We start from the raw sequence: 9840 nt of genomic DNA on the forward strand, positions 1-9840 counted from the left end.
TTTTAAATAAATAGCGAAGGAATATTGAACCTGCAAACACAAGCGCCTGAAATAATAACCATGTACACCTGCGCACTGACTGACAGTAAACCTGTCGTGCTGCCTTCAGAGACCCCGCCTTGTAGACCAAACAAACTATAGGTTCGTGTTTACAACCTTTCACTTCAGTAGCTAATACTTATTTATATTTTAAAACGTGACAGAAGCTATACAGGAATGTAAAGGAAGAAAAGAAAAACAGATAAACGGAATCTTAGTCGTTAACTTGAGATTTTTATGGACATGATAATAAAGACCCAGCGAGTTTATATGGTTAAGGTCCTTCTAGAAGCGAAGCTCACCATTTGGCAGACATGTATTAGTTATTTGGTCGGTGATCTTGCAGCCTTATCTAAATACTTTGCGTCTCTCGCCTATAATATCTCCGTCGGTAAACAAAGGCGTGTGTTCGAGTCCACCCCGGGCTGTTTGCTCTCGCAGTGCTCTTTCTAGACTATTTTACGCTGACTTACTTAGATTGGAATAAATAAATAAAATGTATTTTCGGGCTAAAAAAAAAAAAAAAGTAAATGAATCTTTAAATAGAAAAAAACTCTGCGACGCGTCTGTTTCCGTAAAGTTAGTTGGCGGCCTCTAGTGGCCCGCCTTTGGAACTGCCGCTCAGTGGAGGCGGTGGTTGATAAGAGCACCCGCGCTGTCTCTCGTGCCGCAGTTGTGGATGGGCGAAGGAAGCGGTGAGGCTTTGGAGGATGGCGGAGCACTAAAAAAATCAAACCGAGTTTCGCGAAAGCATCACAGAAAAGCCGCGTAGAGTTTTCTTCGGAAAAGAAATTTATCCGTTACAAGGTGAGATGTTATTTATTTTCCTCTAGAGCGAGGTGATTAAAAAAACAACAACTGGTAAACTGGTTGCATTGTGCCGGTGCACAGGGCCTAATTACATGAAATAATGTGTACGCTTGCTGTTGATTATGTCCTTTTTTGTAAACATCGCTTCATGTGCAAGAGGCCTCATTTTTTTAACCTTACAACACTGGCATTTCGAAATTCTGTTCTATTTATTATTAAGAATAATATTTTACAAATTGGGAAAATAATAATTAAATTCGGTGTGTATGGATACACTGTTGTACGGTAACGTGAGCCTGTTGTTGTGCAGTGTGTTTGTTCTGATGCCAACTTGCATGCAGTGATTTGTCACTCACTCCCAATATAGAAAGTCACTACCTGCGTTTGTACAGCACTGATAATCCCGGATTTCCTCTAATCTTGCAGCTCCTCTGTCACCTACACGCTCAGCCTCCGCTGCCAGAAATAAACCCACCATCCAAACATGAGTCAGTTACAGACAAGCAACGCTGTGACATCTGCTGCCCTCATATATAGTGAAAGAGAGATTAATAAATACAACAAAGTACAAATCAAGATGCATTAGTGTGGTTGGTGTGGGTATCAGACCTGCGCAAACTCATGATGGTGTAAATAAATGTTTAAAAAGTATAGAAGGGAGTAGATTTGCCCCCTGAAGTTATAGCTGAATAACACTGTATACTGATTCCAAACCCCTTTCCATAAAAACATTTCTAACAGTTCAGGGATGCGGGTGGAAGAAATTCACATGCATACTCAATAGCCAGGAAGCAGGCATACCTATGAATGTCAGATTTTGCTCACTAAAAGGTCAACTCAGTCCTGAGTTTGTGCTCCTCAGTGTTTGTTGCCTCCTTTTTTCTTTTTTCTTCTTCTTTTTTTTTTTTTTTTTTTTAGCTCTCCTGCTGCCTCTACATCACAGCAAGAACAGCAAATCCCCTCTGCTTGTCAGACTGACTGCTGATTCAACAGCAAACTGGTCCAAGGACCCCCCCCCACCCCCACCCCTCCTCCTCCTCCGCCCCCACCGTGGCTCCACGGTGTTTTTATTAAAAGCGCTCTGCTGTGCTCACGTCTCCATGGGAATAAATTTCCACTTTCAGGATGCATCGATCCACGCACATGCAGGAAATCCTGTTACTGTGCAATATTTTTTTTTATGTTGCTACATCTCTGTTTGCCACCCACTGTGTGGTCTCATGGATATATATATCTATGCGGAGTGAGTGGGCTGAGCGAGTGGGCTCAACACCCAATGATAGCTTGGTGGGGATCTTAATGAGCTCTCTGTGGACTCTGAGTGCAGAGCTGTGATAAAAGTTCTGCAGTGAGTGCTCCTCTCTCCGCCACCTCACCTTTTTGCCACCTTCTCGCGCGTTAGCCATTTCTGCACCCTCATCGATTTGTGTGGGCGACGGAGCGCAGTCAGCTCCAGCTCTTGACAGAATGAGTGCCAGCGTGCTAAAGCTTTTTTATTATCATACCACAGGGCATCGGCCCCGCACTCCAGCTGCCAGCATGATGAAAGAGTGCCTGCAGTTCCTCATCGAGCCAGCCAAAAAGCTCAAGATCCGACTCAAGGTATACAAACCCTCCCACAGTAATTGCTGCGGGGGCTAAATGTTCTGGAAGTCATGATGTTCTTTTCCCTTTTAATTTTCTGTTTCTTTGCTCCAGGAATCTCGCAAAAAAGTGAAGCTTGAGAAGAAGGAGCCTCTGGTGGAAAGTCAGTTGTTTATTATGGAGCTGGCCCGGGAACTCAACAGAATCTGCCAGGTAAGCTCTTCTCCTCGCTCCCTTTTTGCTCTTTATTACTTAGAGTCTTCTGCATTTATTCGCATTGCCTTTGTACCTCAGAGATCAAATATCCTGTGTCACATCTGGACTGGAGAGGACATCTGGACAGCCAGCGTGTGCCGGGAGTTCATTGTGGAATGGGCTGCTGTGCTGGAGAAAAGAGTTCAGGTACGAGATAGCAGCCATTTACAGAAATAAACTGTGTTTTTTATGGATGTTCTTAAAAGTCTCTATTCTTTATTCAGCCAAGGATAATCACATCCGACTACCAGTACGAGAAGTCTGAGAAGAAGGACTGGAAGGGACACCTTCTTTGCATGCTGGAGGCAGGCGGCGAGTACGATATGGGCCCCCATAAACGGGTCATCATGGATTGGACACGGAGTATTAAAGGCAGACCTCAGGTGACTTTCTTACGGCACATGGCTGGTCATTAAAGTCTGACCCAGTTCCGTCGTTGCATCTGATAAAGATGATTAGGCTTAATCTTGCCCTTGACAATGATGTCATGATAATCGGACAGTGCTTGAGCTCTGGCCATAAATTAGAAGTAACTGTTTCTAAACCCCTTTTTTCAGCCCACTGTGTGGCCAGGTGAGCCTGTGCTCATGATGCTGGATGACCTGGAGTTCCAGTGGAAGAGGGGCCGTCTGCCCAACCTGTTCCCGGCCATGGAGCTCGTCATGCTGGCCGTGCTGAACGCCGACAGCCCCATAAAGGTCTTGATCTCTTTCGCTAAATGATCATCATTAAATGTTTTTGTACTCTGTGGTGTAATTTATGGGAAGCATGCTAACTTAGGTGATTTGAAACATTAACGACACTTGCATGACATTCTCACATCAGATTTCTGGGCTAAGTGTGTCAAGCATGCTGCATATACGCTGGACGACAATCATGCTAATCTGTTTATCTCTTTGTTTATCTCACCTTGTCCTGCTTTATGTGTCCACTGTCTACCTCGACATACTCTGCATGTGTGTTTGTGTCTTTGTAGGTGGATGTGACAAAGCAGTGGCTGGTGAAGAAGCAGAAAAGTCAGAAGATTGGTGAGTGGATCTCATCCAGTTTAACAATATGAAACAAAACATCCTGATCTTGCAAAGTGGTCATGAGTCAGAAACCAACATTTGTACGATACCTGTTGCTGCTTCAACCAAAACCTTGTTTTGCACAAGTGAAAAAGGGATTCTCCCCATCATTGCCAATTCAAAATAAAGTAGGGAATAAAATGACAATACATTTGGTTTAATTAATTAAATTACGAAGAATAGGGTCTTTATTTTTTTTTATTATTCTGGTGGTATTGTAAAAGTACCACCACCACTTAGTCAAGCAGAGAGTGAACAAGTAGATAAATATATATGACAAATGTTAGATAAATCTGTTTTTGTTTTGTTTGTCTGAAAGAAAAAAAATGGATATTTTTAGCCTCATGCACTAGCTCAGGCTGATTCCCCACCAGAGGGGGCTTTCCAATATCCAGCATCAGTAGCTAGGGTTAGGACCACCGCCTCACAAACACTAGTCTGAGCAAGTACTTGAGGTTGAGAGATATCTGCTACATAAAGTTGGGCTCAGCTTAATGCACAGCTTGGTCTCTAGAACCAGTCTCCTGATGAAGGGCTGGACATTGTTCCAATCTGCAGTTGCTCTTGGGGCAGGTGTAGATTTTCTTGTATCCATGTACATTGGGAGGGTCAGGGAATGGGTCCTGGTTGCCTTTTGCCCTTATTTACTCAGATACACTTCAGAGTACCTAGCCTTCTTAGTGTCTCTGAGTGCCCCACCTGGAATCTCCATTGTACTACTAAGAGACGTCAATGCTCACATGGGCAAGGACAGTGAGACTTGGAGGAGCATGACTGGGAGGAACCGCCTAACTGATCTTGATTTGAAGCTGAGTGGAGTTCTGTTATGTTCTCACTTGATGTATGTGAAAAATCACAGTTTGTCCATAACAAACACCATGTTCAAAAGGCGTTCACAAGTGACACTCAAACAACCCTGGTCACAGGTCAGTGATTGATGCTTGGTTCTCCTGTGGGACTCCAGAGGCAGCTGTCATGTAGTGGCAGGCCAAGCAGTGTGTGGCTCTAGCAGGAGTTCAAGCAAACTCTCAGGTGTGGGAGGAGTTCGGTGAGGCCATGGAACAAGATTTTTGGTTGGCCTTGAAGCGATTCCATCAAACTGTCAGACATCTCAGGAGGGGAAATGCTGCTCTGCTCACACTGCTGCAGTTGAGGAATACTTTGAGGATCTCCTCAGCCACACTGACATGCCTTCTGTAGAAGAAGAACTTGCATTATAGCCTCAAAGTTATATCACAATATTTCCAGAAAATTTGTGGTAACGACATTTCTGACAATACAGAAAAAATACTGAACGTTTCTTTGATGCTTGCAGCTTTGCGCCATTTATAAATATTAACAAATGAAGAACAGTTTCCAGTGAGCTACTGTCACTAATGACACACTACCTAATTAGAAGTGTGAGTGCAGTATTGTATCCAATTTCCTCAGTTTATCCAGTTTTTGCCTGAAGTGGTGAAAGAAGTCATTGGAGGCTGACACGATACAGATATTATCAGTGTCTGTATTATATAGCACAGCCCGAGACCGCAGTAATTATTTTCCTGATAAATTTATGGGCTTAGTCACTTACTTCACATTTTAAAACCAGAAGTTCATCAAATAAATAAAGAATTTAACTGAATATATCGTCTAGCTTTGCAGTAATTCTACCATTAGTCTAATGACCAGTTTAAAGCTTAGACCAGTGTGAAGGAGTTCAGACCTGTTTATCACTAGTACACATTTATTATCATGGTGAGACATAAATCCTTGAGAGGTTCCAACAGGAAAGGGCCACCTGCCGTGTGACCCCATGTGAATAAAGGAACAGCTGAAAGTGGCTTTTGTTAAATTACATATTAGCTCATAAGATTAGCATTTTTCCATGATGAGGCAGTGTTACTTTTCATAGGCTAAGTTGCCGGGGTTACAGCCAGCTAGAACTGATGACCTTTTTATCTTTCTCTATGTAATTAAAATAATGCGAAAATAACACTTGACACATAGTTTGACTACCTCTGACTTCAGAGCTAAGGCCAAACTAAAACGTAGCCGACTAGGCTGAAGTGAGGCGCAGCTATAAACCCTCACAGACGACTGAGTGGGTGACATAGAAAATGTTGGTCTCAGCACAAAAACCACTTGGCAAAATCAGGATGTGAAAGGAGTCACACAGTCACTCGGTGATGTGGCTGTTGTCTGTGGTAACAGAATACCCTGCAGTGAATATTTCATTAGAATTAATCTATAAACATGTGATTGGAAGCATGTTAGGAAACAAGCTTGTAGGAGAGTTTGAGTTGTGAGTGGAACACTTGTCTGTCTTTAATCAGGTCTTTGTTCTTTCAGACGCTGTGCGCTACATTCCCCACGGCGGTAAGTCCAGAAGCTCACTGTAATGAATAGATGAATGACCCCTTTAATGTTTCTGTATAGTTGTATACATACATGTGGTCTGTGGCTTTGGGGCTGGATTATATGATCTGAAATCTATAGTATGTAACAATAAACTTTCAACTTGATTAGTAAATGCAGTCATTTTTTTAATGGTTCACAACTGGATTATGCAGTTGATCAATTTTACTATATGTCAGTACAGTCTGACTGTTGGCTGGTGACTGTGGAGGCCTTTGAGTACAGTGAAGTCATGTTCAAGAAACAGTTTGAGATGATTTGAGCGTTTTGACATGGAGGCAGTCATCTGAAGATGGGTATCCTGTAGTCATAGAGGAAGTCACCCGTCCTCAGGCTGACAGTGCTTAGTTGGCACAAAGGGGCCCAAAGCGTGACAAGAAAACATTAGACCACCAGTGTCAACCTGAACTGTTGATACAAGGCAGGACGGATCCATCCTTTATGTTGCTTAACTCAAATTTGGAGACTTATCAGACCAGGCAACATTTTCCCTTTCTTCTAGTTTCCTATTTTGAGGAGTCTGTGTGAACCGTAGCCTCTGTTCTTTCTGAGTTTTCTGAAATCCTCAGACACATAAGATTAACTGAAAAAATGTTGATGCCAAATGTCATAAACTAGAGCCAAAATCTAGCTTATGTTCAGCATGATTTTTTTCTACAACCACCTTGGAGCACCTGTATCATAGAATATATCGTAGTTTGAAAACTGCACCAATTTAATTTAAATATGGAACAGAATAACAGAAACACTGGTACTCTGGATGTTTGATAACTTTTCTGGTAATTCAATGAGAAAACTTAACAAAGTGCCGTGACAAGAAACAGTTTTCCTTTTACTCCCATGTTGATATTGGGCTCATTTTCTAGCTGTTATTCTTCTTTTTGTCAAAAGAAATTGCACGTATAGTTATATGTGAACACTCATGCATACATTGGACTTTTCATGCTCTGTATAATAGTTTGGACTGATCACACTGAACAACTGTAAGCCGTGGACTAGTTTTCAAAATGTTTCCAGTGGGCACACAGAAGGCTCTGGATCACAGCGGCTGTGAGGGGAGTGGGCGTAAAATTCATTTGGTTGCATTTTTTTTTCTACAAAGCATTAATGTGTTTTTCAGCTCTTAAAATTATATGTAGTTATATTTATACTTATAAAGTAATACTTCACAAGTACTTCAGCCCCCTTTGTACTTCAGGGCTTTAAGCACAGTGGGGTGGGTGTAAGTTGCTTGTGTGTTTCTTCTGGACAAAGAAAACGTGTCTTATTGTGTGGAGGTAAAATTTTGCATGCCTTCTTTAAAATACTTAAGTCGCTGTACAAAACAATGAGCAAACGGAGTTTCTCTTCTTTTTCTTTGCAGTGTGGAACTGGATTTGTGATGCAGCAGGTATGAAAATCTCTTTTCTGTTTTTCATCTTACTGTGACATCATTTTGCAGTTTGTAATCCCGCCCTTTTATTCCACAGAGGACGTCGCCCTGGACTCCGAATCGGCCCACCCAGGCCTGCTCATCTCAGATGATGAAAAACGAATGCGGTGCGGCCTGGAGCGCCGCGACATCCCACGATGCCCCCGACGCTTCGATGGCTGGTGGTGTGCCGTGGGCCAGGAGGGCTACGCCTCTGGACGCCACTATTGGGAGGTGGAGGTGGGCGAGCGGGACTGGCGGCTGGGAGTGGCCAAAGCCTCAGCCGTGAGGCAGGGCTTCCGCTCGCTGAACACAGATACGGGATACCTGACCCTCCGTCTGGAGAGAGGCACAGATCTGAAAGCCCTGACGGTGCCCGCTACGCCTTTACCTCAAAGCCTGGTGCCCAGGAAAGTCGGCATTTATCTGGACTATGAGCAGGGCCAGCTGTCCTTCTACGACCTGGAGAAGCGCTCCCATCTGTACACCTACACCGAGAAGTTCACAGAGGAACTGTACCCTGTGTTTGGGACTGTGGAGGTGGTCAAAGACCTGGTGATCAGGCCTGCTGATGCGAGACAGCGGTGTCTGTGCCCGGGGCCCTGCCTCTGGAACTGAAACGGATCAGTCCTAATCCTCGGCAGCTCACAGAGCTCACGCTTTTATTCTACTGATTTAGAATCTCGTGTGCTGTTTCTGGACTAAAAGTCTTTCTGTGAGGTGCCTCGTGAAATCTCAAACAGGAACTGCTCTTCTTTCGACATGTTCATCTGCTAAACACTTTCCTGTTACTCTGCCTTCATAGAAACATACAGTATCTGATTCTTTATATTTTAAAAATGAGCATTTAAAGAATGAACAACACTTTTCCCCATGGGTTTAAACTCCTCTCAGACTTTATTGGATAAAGTTGGGGATCAGTTTAAACCTGTGATGTAACATTCATCCATTTCTATTTTTATTTTTTACATTTTTTTTTTTATTGTTGATGACAAATAAACATCAAAAAGTTACAGCATGAGCGCACTGTGAATAATGATACTTTTAGCTTCAGTGCAGTGAAACAGTGCCGCTGACGAGGCCTTGCTAAGACGGGGCAGATATTTGCAGACCGGGCTGACGCATGCCACTAGTTGAATTATAGATTATTTGATTCTTTGTCTCAAGCTTCCTGCAAACATTTGTCAGGCATGAGCTTGTTTTTGCAGCTGTGTTTTTGTTTATTTGTGCTATATAAGACATGGCAGTGCTTTTCTCTCTCTCTCAATAAATCTTACTATTAATTCCAGAAATCTCTGAAAGTCTGTTCTGTCTCTTCTTCGCTCCTGCGAACAGCAGTGGATCTGATCTGCTTCAGACTTGGTGGGTGTGCTGCTGTGAATGCAAGCAAGTCTAGTGCTGATTTCGACCTAATTTGGATGAAGGGTTCTCAAATTTTAAATAAAAGTTGTTCCCTGTTACCCAGTGTTTCCTCTAGAGCAGGGGTAGGGGTACTCGAGGGTTCAAGGGCCGGAGTCCTGCAGGTTTTAGACATGTCAGCTGATTTAAATGGCTAAAATACCTCCTCGACATCTCTTGAAGTTCTCCAGAGGCCTGGTAATGAACTGGTTTTAGATCTCACCCTGGGTCAACACACCTGCATCAAATGATTAGTTCATTACCAGGCCTCTGGAGAACTTCAAGACATGTAGAGGAGGTATTTTAGCCATTTAAATCAGCTGTGTTGGATCAAGGACACATCTAAAACCTGCAGGACACCAGCTCTCGAGGCCTGGAGTTTGACACCCCTGCAATAAAACATTCCTAAGCTTCTTATCTCAAAGTTTAACCATCACAGATCAATTCCAAACTCTTAGCATAACCTAGAGTCAAGTTCTAACCCCCACACAGGCCCCTAATAGGCACCTATTGGTTTGTATTTGTATCATTATTATTATTATTATTATTATTATTATTATTATTGTTGTTGTTTTTGGTTCACTTATTTTTGCACAAGTTTGCACAAACCATCACCCAGCACAAAATCATTTAAAATCTTTATTATGTGCAATAAAATTGGTGTATGAAAAAAAATAAAATAAAAGTTCAACTGTTAAAAAGGAAGAGATACATAATTGATCAAAAGAACAGGAAAACTCTACTGCAGCGGTCCCCAACCCCCGGGCCTCGGACCGGTACCGGTCCGTGAGTCGTTTGGTACCGGGCCGCGAGAGTTGAGGCTCAGGTGTGAAATGTATGGTTTTCAGGGTTTTTATCGGTTTTCAACGTTATTTT

The 9840-nt window shown here is 42.8% G+C and overlaps 1 protein-coding gene across 1 annotated transcript; it reads left to right on the forward strand.

Moving 5' to 3' along the window:
• The first annotated feature begins 710 nt into the window (after positions 1–710).
• zgc:194990 (uncharacterized protein LOC568410 homolog) lies at positions 711–9091 on the forward strand. The gene is made up of 10 exons (XM_031753323.2): positions 711–846; positions 2360–2451; positions 2548–2646; positions 2728–2835; positions 2913–3071; positions 3246–3386; positions 3665–3716; positions 6090–6116; positions 7519–7545; positions 7625–9091. The coding sequence occupies exons 2-10, from the start codon at positions 2389–2391 to the stop codon at positions 8182–8184; spliced, it is 1236 nt and encodes a 411-aa protein (XP_031609183.1). The 5' UTR covers positions 711–846; positions 2360–2388; the 3' UTR covers positions 8185–9091.
• The last annotated feature ends 749 nt before the right edge of the window (positions 9092–9840 follow it).

The sequence above is a fragment of the Oreochromis aureus genome, linkage group 8 (assembly GCF_013358895.1).
Source record: "Oreochromis aureus strain Israel breed Guangdong linkage group 8, ZZ_aureus, whole genome shotgun sequence".
Lineage (NCBI taxonomy): Eukaryota > Metazoa > Chordata > Actinopteri > Cichliformes > Cichlidae > Oreochromis > Oreochromis aureus.